This window comes from Tiliqua scincoides, chromosome 2 (assembly GCF_035046505.1).
Source record: "Tiliqua scincoides isolate rTilSci1 chromosome 2, rTilSci1.hap2, whole genome shotgun sequence".
Taxonomy (NCBI): Eukaryota; Metazoa; Chordata; class Lepidosauria; order Squamata; family Scincidae; genus Tiliqua; species Tiliqua scincoides.
This window is the reverse complement of record NC_089822.1, coordinates 151,147,059-151,160,366: the sequence shown is the minus strand read 5'-3', so window position 1 is coordinate 151,160,366 and position 13,308 is coordinate 151,147,059. Positions and strand designations below refer to the sequence as shown.

The window sequence follows — 13,308 nt, the reverse complement described above, 5'->3', positions numbered from 1 at the left end:
CCAATCATGGCAAAAAAAAATGCCTGTGTCTTTTGTTTATTCATGGTGCTCAGAGCTAGATTAAAGTTGCAGAGAGGACTTCCTCCTAACAGCACCCCCACCACTACAGATACACCTTAAACCCTAAGCCCAGCTGAGTGTTTCCATCTCTTGTAGAACTTAATTTTAGCAGCTTTTACAGTGGAAGATCATGGATAAGGGGGGCAGGCTGTAGCTATAAAGATGGGCCTTAAAGCTCAATTTCTGAGCCGATTCCTCTGTCCAAGTTATCTTAATTTCAAAAGCTCCCCGATACCTAATGGGACAAAAGTGTCTCCAAAATGTTATAAGTGGTGTGGGATGAGTTCTGTCTGTACTTTCAGATGGAAGAGGTAGATCAAATATTCAAAAATTTGCATGATATGAAGATTTGCATAATTTATTATATTCACAGTGAACTGGTAGAATTTCCTTTCCTGGCTGCAAAATTTTGATTTTTGACCTACAAACAAAAATTAATCAGACTTTAGACACATACACAGAGAAATATCTCCCTTAGGAACCCAAAAGTATGCAATTTTATTATTGTTTTGGCAGACTATATTCCAAGTGATCATCATGGCTTTATACAGAAGCCAGTGAGCTGTGTAGTTTTGGTTAAAGCAACACATGCGTGCACAAGTGCATGAGAGTGTTTGAGATGAAGGGGCAAAGCTGGTCCAGCCCTTTACCCTTCATCAACATTGCTGGTCAAAGACATCTTCTTAAGCAGTCTATGTTCTCCTGCAGCAGGTCGTGGGGCAGGGAAATTCCTTTGTCACTTGTGACACTAATTCATGAGGCTCAACCTTGTGCACTCCCGTCATGTGTTCTGAACTGCAGAGCAATAACACAGTCACATGACAGGCAGAATATCACTCTTTCCTGGTGTGAGACCCATCAGTCAGGATCCAGCACTGACTGTGAAAGAGACTCCATTATCATGATAATCCTTCCCCCATCCACCCTTCCCTTTGCAATCTGAAAACATCCCCATTCCCTCTTCTTCAGACTTCTGTTGAGAGTGTGTCCCTAATTGTGCCAATTCCTTCTGTGCCTATTTCTTCGGTGGTCATTATATACCCAGAACTGTCATTTCCGGAAGGCAAAGACCTCTCGTGTTTTTAGTCCCTTTCTGCCGTCGTTTCCTGGCCTGGGGGATGGTTCATCCACCATGCCCCCATAAGGGCAGCTCTCTGAGTCTGGATGGTTTCCAGTACACTCCACAGCGGGGATGTAGCCACTGTCCCACATGCCAGTTCCACACAGTTTACACAGATCATGCAGACTGCAGGGGATTCGGGGCAGCAGGCGGAACTGATACAGCAAACTTCTAGCCTGGAGGTGGGACAGAATAGAGGGTGTTAAGGAAGAAAGCAACAATAGTGGGATATGGAATTTGTCTCAACTGGTGTCTGTCCCACATTACAATACAGATTCATCATTATCCACAGGGATGATAAAGAGAAGCTTATTGCAAGAGACCTAAACTGAGCTACAGAACAAGTTTTACACCACCTCTAAAACATTATAATTTTAATTTACCTTCCTGAGTATGAGCTCTCCATTCATGTGCATAGCCAGGTTCCCAAAGTGTAGCAGCATCTGGTCAGTTGCCAGCTGTTGTTCGATGACATCATCTCCATAGATCACCACAATGGCCACACAGATAAAGAGATGGAAATAGTCGGTCTGCAGCAACAACATAAAAAAGCAAGTGATCAAGAGGCAGGTAAAAATACAACAGCAAGACAGCTTTTAAGAGCTTTTTGGCTTAGGGGAAAAATGTCAGAGATAAGACTATGCAAAGATAGGAATGATGTGGTAAAAGGTAAAAAGTTATCCACTTTCAATCCAGTGCTTAAATTATGGGGGAGGGGCTAAGAATCAGCCTGACCCTCCCTGCCCAATTCTTTCATAAGTTATGGGGAAGCAGATATTACCAACATTGAAGGCAGGAAGTGGGGGAACTTTTGGATTTTATTAAATGGTTCCCTACCTTCCTCTCCCTCATAATTTGAGCTCCAGGGAGCAGCCTTAGTGCTTTCACATAATGTAGAATCCACCTAGAAGAGCCATAGTACTGGCTGGGGTAGGTTCATTCTAACCCTTGTAAGATCCCTTATATTAATCGCTGTTATATGTCAACACAGTCAAAAGCTGATGCTTCCAAAGCGGCAAAAAGGCCACATTCAATCAAACAGCTACATGGAGACTCCTTACAGGGTGGAAGCTTAGGAGGATACTTCCTAAAAACAATTGCTGACTCTTTTTGAAATCAGGACTGCAGAAAAAGCAGAAATCAAACTGGAAGATCACATGGCAAATCCTGGTGTCCAGAGATGGGAAACTTATTAGGTTTTCTTTTGGCCAGGAAATGAGACTATGTCACCCACTGCATATACTGCCTTTTCCCACAGTGTGTCCAGTTCCAAACCACATCATCATCGTGTGGTCCCAATATGTGTTTCTTTACCTTATCAAAATATTTCAGAATTACAATGAAGTTCTTAAAACTGTACTAACAGTTTAAATTTAATCAGATGCTCAGTTTTCAATAATTCTGCTCATAGGCTCAAGTTCTTATAGTTGCTAATATTGTGGCTTTTATTAGTGTGGGAGTCCTTCAAGACTACCTGGTTATGGGAAGTGAAATCACTGCTATGAGGAATGGCTTCACTTCATGCTAACTTAAAGCAAGCTCATTCAAGCCCTCCCTCCCTCCCCCTCCCAGCCCCAATCACCACTAAAGAGCAACTATTTGGTAGAGAGAAATGTGAGCAAGGAGCATATGGTTAACACAGTCTGGTGGCAGCCTCCTCTTACAGACAAGGCCAGGTCAGACAGAAACCATACGCTCTTCCCTGCTGCTCAGTCTCAAGGCTAACCTCATAGGAAAGTTGAAAATTAGCATGTGTGTATGTCGTTGTGTACCCCCCCCCCTTAACACTTGCAGCTTGGAGAAAGTGAGGCCACCAAGCTACATTGACAATTTTAAGGAGGGCTGAGAGCTTTTCTGGTTGATGGGTTTCGACAGCAGCAAGAGCAACCCAGGAGCTCAGTAATGAATTGTCAGGGTGAAATTTGCATCAATTTGTGTAATGTCAGAGGCAACAGTGGGGGAGAAGACCAGCAGATTGTCAAGATGAGGGAGGGGCCCACATATCCAGCTAATGGCTGGGGGAGGGAGAGAGGGCTGAAAACTGGTAGCTGCAATTGGCAACATTCCCAGTCTGCAGCTCCCAAGAAGCCATGCAGGAGTTCCCAATAAAGGGGAACGTCCCTGTCCCCAAGGCCTCACCTGATAGTGAGCCCAGCAGGCTTCCCATATACGAAGAGCCTCTGCATCTGGGAACTCGCGCTTAAAGCAGAGGAGGATCCATCGGTGACAGAAAAGCATCTGTAGACCATCCTCCCCAAGGGAGACCAGGTGGTGGTAGAAGCGTACGTGCATCAGCCGCAGCAGTTCACGCAGGTACATCTGCAAAGAGAGACTGGTGCTCAGCCAAGCCAGGGTCGGGGGGGAGTATGTGGAAGGGACAACTCCCACAGGCTCAGGAGTGCACGTGCCTCTTAGAGTTGGTTCATATGTTCTAACCACCAGCTCATTCGCAAACATAATTGCTAGCAGTCCAAAACAAGTATAATGATAACAAGCAGTCCATTATATTATGGACACTGCAACAACTACTTCTGTCCAGGGGCCCCTGCTCCTAGATCCCTGGTTTACGTGACACTATGCCCACTGCTCATACAAGCACATGAAGCTGCTGCTGCTGCAGCTTCCACAAGTATGCTTAGTTGAGATTGCACTGCTCACACTGGAAATCTGCTTGTACAGCAGGTACTTATGCAAGTGAGCCTGTGGATACAGCGGATGAACTGACTCGGTGACACAGCATTTGCCCTCTACTTCCCGAGACTCTCAAAAAAGCCAGCAGCCACAAGCCCAAGGTTCCCTGGGGAAGTTATTGTGGTCTGAGGATGCAATATCCTACTGGCAGTTCCAAAAAGGAAAGGAAAGAAAAAGTCAACTTCTCTGAATCAGATGTCCTAGAACTGCTAGCAGCAACATGGATAAGTTATGCCGCAGTTCTGCTTTACTTGGGAATAAAGGGAGTGGGAAGAGAAAGGAGCAGAGAAAGGAGCAGCGCACTAAAATCTCAAATGCTCACCAGTTGCTTCTCCATATCCTCATCACGAGGAGAGCTAATAAAGATAGTGTTCTGCATCAGACCCACAAAGCACCAGAAAGTATCCGATTCATCCAGGACCTCAGCAAGGATGGGGGCAACAAGATCAGACATCCCCTGGGAGTAGCCAATGTCTGGATTGTACACAGCATAGTTCAGCAAGATTTGTCTAGAATGACAAGCAAAAGGCCAGAGGGCGATGTTGGTATAGCTTCCCCATAAGAGAAAGTCTCCACATCCCTGTCCTACAATAAAGTGCTTATAAGAAGTCTCTTTTTAGCATCGTCACAAATGGCATCTTGCAACAGCCACAGGACACATTTCAGAAACTTGAGGGTTTACCTCCCAGCTACCAAGCAGGACGTAGAGTAGGAGTGGGTTACATCAAACACCACAAGACTTGCAAATAATCTGTGTGTCTTGGTTCTTAGTGAGGTTACAGACACATCTGAAAACATGATGGTTTTACTGTATGCCATGGGTGGCCAACCTTTCAACTTCAGGGCTCCTGGACCTTTAACAATTGTATAAAACAATTGTTTCATCTCACAGATAACAAGCTGCACCTGCTGAAATTCCTGCCTTTACACAATTGTTTAAGGTCCAAGAGCCCTATAGTTGAAAAGCTGGCAACCCCTGTCATGCAAAGGTTTAAAAAGTCTGAATTGACATGATTTTTATGTGTGTTTCAAAACTTTAAAAAGGACTGATTAAAATGTTTCCATAAATTAAACAAGGGCACTATCCAATCACATTTAATGTGTTAATAATGTCTTGAGTTTCAGGAGCAACTTAAATCACTGAGACTGCAATCCTATGGACACTTTTCCAGGGCGTAAGTCCCATTAAACACAATGAAACTTCTGACTAAGCATGAATAGGACTGAGATTCTGAAATGTCTTGGCCTTCAGAATAAGGTAAAACATTCAGCCACCACATGCATGGCAACTAGCTACATGTCTTCCAACCATGCTCTCTAGCCCATTTTACATTTCAAATATGCCACTTATAAAATTTGCTCTCCGCTGCTAAATACTTAATATTGCTGAGCCCAGCCGAATTTGGAACAATGAAATCTCAGCTGTGTATTATTAAGAATATTTATATAGGGCTTTTCAACAAAAAAAAGTTCAGAAAGTGGTTTCAGAAGGTGCACATACCCTTATTTCCCCCGGTTTTTTTTTAAGAATTCCTAACAATATGCAGTGGGAACAAGACGCTTACAATCTCAGGTGTCAGAGTACATGCAGATGCATCTGAGTGAATAGCCCCCCAAACAATTTTTATGCATTTACAATCTTTGTATCCCTCCTGTCCTCCCATAACATAGGATGCCTAAGGTGGCTAACGAGAATTGAAGATACAAGAATTACAGTGTAAAAAACATGCATTATCTGCTGCTCTGCTGTTTGTGACACAAGCTGACCAAGTCTAGATAGTCTTCTAGAAAATGAGGAAAGAACAAATAAAATAACCATCAGGTGTTCCAACAGTATCCATTGCTTCAGGCTGAAGGCCTGTGTGTCTTTCACGGTTCAGCTGGAAGCACAGTCCCTTGAAGAGGTGCATCCACAGCACTGATTGATCTAGGCTTTCCAACTGTGCAGAAAGTTCTCCATACATTTCTTTTATGTTAATAGGGTAAAAATAATCACCTCATAGTTTCCACATTGGGGTTGTTTTCTCCTCGGAAGAACTGGTTACTACGGTCAGTCCTCACCACATCTTTGTCAACTGTGAACTGCACATTCCTCCAGAATGCCTTCTGCTCATCTGGTGTCATGGAGAGTCTAAGCATCACATACAAATATCAGTTCATATTCAATCCAGTTGCTGTTAAATGAAATTGGGGGGGGGGGGGAGAACCAGAGATTCTTTCAGTCCTAGTCTTATAGGTAAGGCCCAAAATAAAAATAAAAAGAATTGGGGCACTTGTGGTAACTGAGTAATTGCCTTCCTTCTGCAGCAAGCTCGCCTCCTAAGGACTCAATAGGGATCTCCTGCTAATGAGCAATGGATGGCCACTGAACATAGTGGAATTTACTTTTGGGTAAACATTTATAGGACTGTCCAGTTAGTCACCATCTCACCATCACTGCTGCCAGGAAAAGTTTGCAGAAGGAAGATGCTTTGGGGAACAGATGGGTAGGTCAATGACTAAACCTCATCCACTGCTTATAGGCTATTTACAACTAGACTGAATGATTGGAGTAGGAGCCACCAGCAATCCTCATTACCTTTTCTGCTGTATCTCAAAGTATTCTCCTCTCTTCTGCACTCGCAGCATCTCCCTCTCCTCTGAAGTGGATTCATAGCTATAATAGCGCAACAAGAAGGGCCAGACCTCACCACGGATGCAGACATCGATCCCACCAAAGAAAATAGCCTGGGGAAGAGAGGAACAGTGGGAGGAAGAATAAATAGTTGCAACAGAGAAAAGTGTCAGTTTCTGAAACTGAACCTCTTTTGCACTCCTCTGACAAGTGATGCCTTGATTCAAGAGTCCACAATCTGAACAGGTTTAGAGGGAAAGTAATGGCCCCCCTCTTCCCAGAGGAGACACAAATCAAACTCATTTCAATGTCAATACCCCCCCTGGAGGGCCTATACAATTAATGTGTCGTTCTCACATCACAGCTTAATCCGCAATCTTGGAATCTTCACACTTGTACCCAGTTGTACTCCCACACACATACTTTAATTATTTTAAGCCAGACAGTGTCAATTGCTTTCTTTGGGCTTGTTCATGACATATTCCATAAGCATATTAGAAACATCCATTGGTTCTCATGCCACAGTCTAGCATACATACCCAATGAGAAAAATGCTACCATATTTTGCATTTTGCTGTCTTCGTTGATCCCCCATTGAAACTCCTAGGCAAAAACTAGAGCCTACTTTCTACAAATGCTCCATATATGAATGGAATTCTACCATTTAGCCCCGCCCCCCCCCCAACTTTGCACGTTGAGGCAAGAATCAACTTTCTGCACATTAACAATGTTCAGTCAAGGCTCCAATTATGTGAATACAAGAAGAGCCCTGCTGGGTCAGGCTAAAGGCCCATCTAGTCCAGCACCCTCATTTCCTGAGTGGCCAACCAGAGGCCTATGGGAAGGCCACAAGCTAGAGAGGGAAACAGCCTCTCTCCTGCCCCCCTCCCCACCGTTCCTCTGCAACTAATATTCAGAAGCCTCTATATGGTTGCTACTCACCTTAGACTCCACATATGGGGAGTATGGCTGCTGTGCATGCCATAGCAGGTGTGGGGCCGTGGGTACAATCTCATATCCCCTTATCATGTTGGGTATGTGCAATGAGAGGGAAGACAGACTTGTGAACAGCCATTCCATTTTTTGACTAGGTGCACATTTAAGAGTTTCTGGCAAAATAAGAGCAACTGGTCCACCTGAAGACCTTTCCTTGGTTGCAACCACAAGCAGAACATGCATGCCACTGCGGCTTCCTCACCTTTCTCAGCTTGTACTCTTCCTCCACTTGTCCAGCTTCATTCAGGTGATTGAGCCATGCAGAGACATCCAAGCGCTTGTAAGCGTTCTCCTCTGGGTGAGTCTCTGAGGAAGGCAGCTTGGGCCGGCGGATGGAGAACTGCATGCAGGTCTTCACATCAGTGAGCTGCTAATTGGGACACAAACAGGACAGAGGGCTACTGCAATAGCCGCAGAATCCTTCCCTCCGTTTCCATTGCTTATCGCAGTCACACACACACATCCCTGCAAACGAAGACCTCATCATGGGTCTGTTCTGGGAGAAATACTAAGCTTGGAAGTTGGGGAGGCTTCTGGCCAAAGCCAGCAACCATAATGGGAGTAAAAGAACCAGAGCAGCACAAAACGGCTTCGTTAAGGCAGCTTCCTTTCCCACCCTCCTCTATCTAGGACCAAAATTAAACATGGCTTGCAGTGATATCTTGAGTCTGCCCAGGAATGCATGCAATAAATTACATCTGATTGGCCACACACAAAAGGATTGCTGTTCAGCAAGACAGGGAAGCGGCAGTGCCAAGCTCTCTCCGAGGGTGCTTGCCATTCCAGGGCGAAAACTGCAGCTGACATTTAATTTAAAAATCAAAAGGTTGCTCAACACAGATGCAAGCCCCCATGGTACAATAATGAGGGGAAAGCAGCAGGGGGAAAGAGGGGGTTGGTGGGAAGGAAGGGAATTTAGAAATCAATGTTTCTAACAAGCTTCTCTAGTATCTTTAAACATATAATTAAGGCCCTTGTAGGGCCTTTGTGTAGATTGAAGCAAGATATGGCAACAGGCCTTGTCAAAACATAATATGGATACAGACTATGAGAAATCCTAGAACCAACAGTCATATATTTCAGAATAAAAAAACCTCAACACAGAGGCAACATGGACCTGTAAAGACACTGGATTCTGAGTTTGAGTTCTAATCCTACTCCAGCTACAAGCTCACTGTGTGCATCCTTCCTCAAACAAACAAAACAGAAGTATACAAAAACCCCAACAAAAAAGAAATATACAAGTGAATCTAGAGACTGAAGTCTATAAATCTATAATATAACCCACCTTCCAGGATGGTTGAGTGGATGTCGATGAATTGACACAGAATAGCTTATAAATGCCAATACAGATTTTGCTGCAATGCCAAATAAAAGCATTCTACAGCAAATCTTCCATTAGTTGAAACTCCTATTTGGCTAAAGTTCTGTATTTATCCAAATGTGGTATTTGCCAGGGGGTTTATGCTTATACTCCCTTTTAATCCACACTTCGGATTAAATGAATACTTTGGATGCCCCCATTTTTATTCAGATAAAGGGGCAGTAAAGCTGAACCTTCTCATCTGAAAGGAAAAACCGAACAAACCATGAGAACGCTGGTACTGAAAAGCACTGGCAAGTATCCAGGCACATCAGAAACAAGCAACTCTACTCAAATAACCTTGTCTCCATTTCAAGCCCTGCTAGGAAGCAACACATAGTTTTTGGTGCTTACGGGTTTGGGGGTTCCCTGCTCTACTCTGAATTTTGCAGCTTACCTGATCTTTGAGATGGGTCTCTGTGCAGTACTTCCATTGCTGAAACACTTCAGAAAGTTTATCCAGGCCACCATGGTGAAAGTGGAAGATTTTGTATTGACTCTCCCTGCTAGCAACAACCAGCTGCCCGCTTGTGCATGCCTCGTCACTGAAGGAAAGTGGGTGGAGAAAGAAAAGGGAGTTGATGGTCAAGAGTGGAATTCACTAGCCAGAATGTATCAGAGTGGAACACTGCTGACACAGACAGTGTGTCATGTTTGCAAATTCAGAGTGCATGCTGCCTGGCTGAGCTGAGCTATATTTAGCATCCCTTCAAAGACATGCCCTTGCAGTTGTAGTCACAGACGCATCTGTTGAAGCAACGCATACCAAAAAGGTTCAGAAATCAATTTATTTAGACCTTCTAGGGTGATAGGGAAGAAGCCTGTGCCCTACAGAGATCCCTATTTTTTTTTTAATCACCTCTTCCGGATTTTCCATTACAAGCTCCATTTCTCCCACCTCTCCTTCCCTGTACAATTCCAGTCCTTGATGACAAATTCCAAGTCTTTGAAAACTTAAAAAAGGCAATCAAAATGAATTATGCAAATCATCTGACCTTAATCTACATAATATATTCTAAACACATACTCTGCTTTCCCCTCCTGGGTGTAGAAGTTGCTTTTCATTTCCCCCCTGCAGAGTACACACGGCTCTGATTAGGAGTGTTCGTGGCCCAACTGGTGCTTGTGAGGTCTCACAGCCTAAGAGTACATCCTTCTCCTCTCTTTATCCAAAGAGCGGTTTCGTCTACATCTGGTAGCACTTATCAGGTTGTTTATGGTAATCAACCAAAGCACTGGTACGCCAGGCACTGTACAAACAGAAAGGGTATCGAGTGGAACTTTGCTGCCCACCCTGGATCCTGAGGACATGTATGTGGGCAAAGCTGCGATGGAGCCAGCTGCCAAGATCAGTGTGCCTCCCAAACAAGCTCCAGGCTGCATGGCATAAATAATCACCACGCTAAACAGATTTACAAAGAGACAACAGGTAGATGGGGAGGATTATTAGATACTTCAACCTCAAATCCCTCCCCACACAAGTCAAGGGCGCATAGCACAGAATCTGGGAGACAGTGCAGGATGGCCACTGGTTTCTTAAGATTCTCAGTTTCATTTTTAAAATAAATGCTTCTAGCCCAAGACATTCCTTGGAGCTGTGACAACAAAAGTGTGTCAGTTCAAGGAATAAAAGCTTGTTATGTTCTCTGACTTCCATAATTTCTAAAGTGAAATTTTTCCAGATGTGAATTGCTTTTGGAGGGCATTTGTGGGTAAGAATAGCAGAATAAGAACACTATGGAATAAAAGTGTAACATCTGCCATGTTTATAAACATGATATGAAAATTCTGTTAATTTACCTGTGTCTAAGAAGATAATTAGCCACAGCCCTGCGACTCTTCCCAGTTCTAAATAAAGAAGAAACTTCCATCTTGTCCCCTTGCAGCTTGCAAAGGATCTAAATTTTATGGAATATAGGTACATGTTCCTTTTTTATGCAGCCCAGATCCTAGAAAAGCACATATGCTCAACAGTCACAGATCCTGGAAATCATTGCAAAAAGGAAAGAGGACTATGGAGAAAGCAGCAATTAATTGACATATAAAATGTTGACAAAAGGACAAGAGGCTGCCTCAGGCCTGGAGAAAGGCTCCTTCCAGAGATCACAACAAACATGGTTTGCGACAGTGAAAATGAGCTCAACAACCCTTGGGCTCTGGATTTGTTAGACACCAGGGAATGCTTTGGAAGAAGCCAAAACTGTACAAAAGGAATGTGCTCCACTTGAACCAAAGTGGGATCAGGCTGCTGGGGTTTGACATTTTAAAAGTTGCACAAGAGTTTTCAAACTGACCCCTGGAGAAAAGTCAACTGGGGCTAGGCAGCATCCGGATCCTAAGGGATGAGGGTGTAAATTAGTAAAAAAGACACTGAATGCGTAAGTCAAGAGGTCAAATCTCTTCAGAGTGCATGGAGGTTATTTAAAGCCACCACAACAGATGTTCATCCAGAACATCAACCACTAAAGCAGGAAAGGCACCACCAGGAGGATGTCAGCATGGCTCATGAGTAGAGTCAAGGAACCTACAAAATGTAAGAAAGCTTCTTTCAGAAAATGGAAGTTTTGTCAAAATGGGGAAAAGGAGTGTAAGCCAGAAAAAAAGAAATAGAAGATCACAATAAGGAACGTGGGGGGCAAAAAACACAGGAGGAATATAGGGCTAAAAACATCAGGGCAAATTTTAAAATGTTTTTAAAGTAATCAAAAGCAGAAAATCTGCCAGGGAGGCAGTTGGACCATTATCTAACAGAGGAATAAAAGGAAGGCTCAAAGAGCATCCAGAGATTGCAGAGAAGCTGAATAAATTATTTGCATCTGTCTTCTACATTAAAGTGGAGGTGGGGATAAATACCCATGCCTGAACTTAACTTCTCAGGTAGGGAATCTGAAGAATTGAGTTAGATAGAAGTAACAAAAGGATAAGCTTCTAGAGCAGTGTTGCTCAACCAGTGGTACCAGTACCACCAGTGGTACTTGAGGTGGTGTCTGGTGGTACACACAAGACCCCCTGACCACCACCTGGCAGCAAGACCAGCAAAGCAATGCGATGAGCAGCAGTAGAAGCTCGGCTCTGTGGTCAGAGCTCCAAAGTGTACTTTTTGTGCATTTGAAAAAACTCTCCTGTCCACCCTGAGCCTCTTACCAGCGTTCGCCGTGTTGTCTGGCCTCCCAATCTGGAAGTAACTGGTGATGTAAGCACTGCCAATTACTTCCGGTGGTACTTCCAATAGGTGGGCCATGATAAGTGGTCCAGTGGGGGACAATCATTGAGAAATGCTGTTTTAGAGCATATTGACAAATTAAAAATGTAGCCAATATAACACAAACATTTAAAAAAGAAATTGGGAGAAATTACAGACTGATCAGTTTAATGTCTGTTTCAAGAAAATTGGTGGAAAGCATAAATGAATGATAAAATTATTAAGCTTATAGAACGAGCCTTGCTGAAGGAGATCACCATGGTTTCTGCAAAGTCCTGCGTCACTAACTGTCTAGAGTTCATTGAAAGGGTCTGCCTTGGCTGGCCTTTCCCTGAAGCAATTTGAAAAACATCACAATGAGTGGCAAGGTTTAGAGGGAAGATAAATGTAGGAGCCCTTCCCCTGTCTGTTGCCCTTTCCAGCCTGCCACCAATGGAGCTTTGATCAGTGCTCTGGTCCAGTTTGCTGAGAGTAAATCAGAAGAGAATAACAGCAATGACAGCCTCCTTCTCCGTCCAGTGCAGCTGGAGGAAGGGGGAGGCTGTTTTGACTATTCCCACCCACCTGGCTGCTTACAAAAGCACCAAAAAGGCAGGAGATGCAATCTGCAAAACTCAGTAGGCTCTGCTCTTCTTGTCTGTTTGAAACAGTAGTCATGGAATCAGAGGACAGATCTTTTTATGGATTGGTAACTGGTTAAAGAATAGGAATAAATTGGCATTTTTCACAAGTAAGAAGTAGTACACCCATTGGGACATGTGCCTTTTATTCTATGTCTAAATGACCAGGAGTTAGGTGTGAACAGCAAGGTGGCCAAGTTAATAAATGACATCAAAGTATGCAGGATGGTAACAGCCAAAACGAGGTTGTGCAGAGCTCCAAAAATGATCTCTCCAAACTAGGTGGCTGTACAACAAAATCACAAATGCAATTTAATGTCAATTAGTATAAAGTATATGGGGTTAAAAATCCTGAATTCCCATATATTCTGATGGGGTTTAAGCTGTTGGTGATAAAGCTAAAAAGATTTTGGAGTCATGGTGGATAGGTCAATGAAAATGTCAACTCAATATGTGGCAGCTATGAAAAATTCCATACCACAGGTCATCAGGAAAAGTTTAAGAATGAGACTGTAGGAATGACACTGTATTGTATTGTGTTGTCAAATGAACACATAAAGCTGTGACTCCTACCAAGTCAGACCATTGGGCCACACGTGCGCACACACTCACAAATATTTATATACTGCTTTTCCACAAGAG

At 43.6% G+C, this 13,308-nt stretch overlaps 1 protein-coding gene across 5 annotated transcripts in view; it reads right to left on the bottom strand.

The window, feature by feature from the left end:
* Positions 1 to 391: 391 nt before the first annotated feature.
* TBC1D16 (TBC1 domain family member 16) overlaps positions 392 to 13,308 on the bottom strand; it is a 64,492-nt gene continuing 51,575 nt past the window's right edge. For 4 of the 5 annotated variants that reach the window (XM_066615268.1, XM_066615267.1, XM_066615270.1 and 1 more), the window contains 8 exons: positions 9,242 to 9,389; positions 7,684 to 7,851; positions 6,450 to 6,598; positions 5,868 to 6,002; positions 4,194 to 4,380; positions 3,320 to 3,499; positions 1,564 to 1,710; positions 392 to 1,356 (listed from right to left, as the gene is read on the bottom strand). In XM_066615268.1, the coding sequence (XP_066471365.1) occupies positions 1,111 to 1,356; positions 1,564 to 1,710; positions 3,320 to 3,499; positions 4,194 to 4,380; positions 5,868 to 6,002; positions 6,450 to 6,598; positions 7,684 to 7,851; positions 9,242 to 9,389 (1,360 nt within the window). In that variant the 3' untranslated portion in view covers positions 392 to 1,110. The remainder of the gene's footprint in view (positions 1,357 to 1,563; positions 1,711 to 3,319; positions 3,500 to 4,193; positions 4,381 to 5,867; positions 6,003 to 6,449; positions 6,599 to 7,683; positions 7,852 to 9,241; positions 9,390 to 13,308) is intronic. The other variant, XM_066615269.1, reaches the window with a different exon arrangement.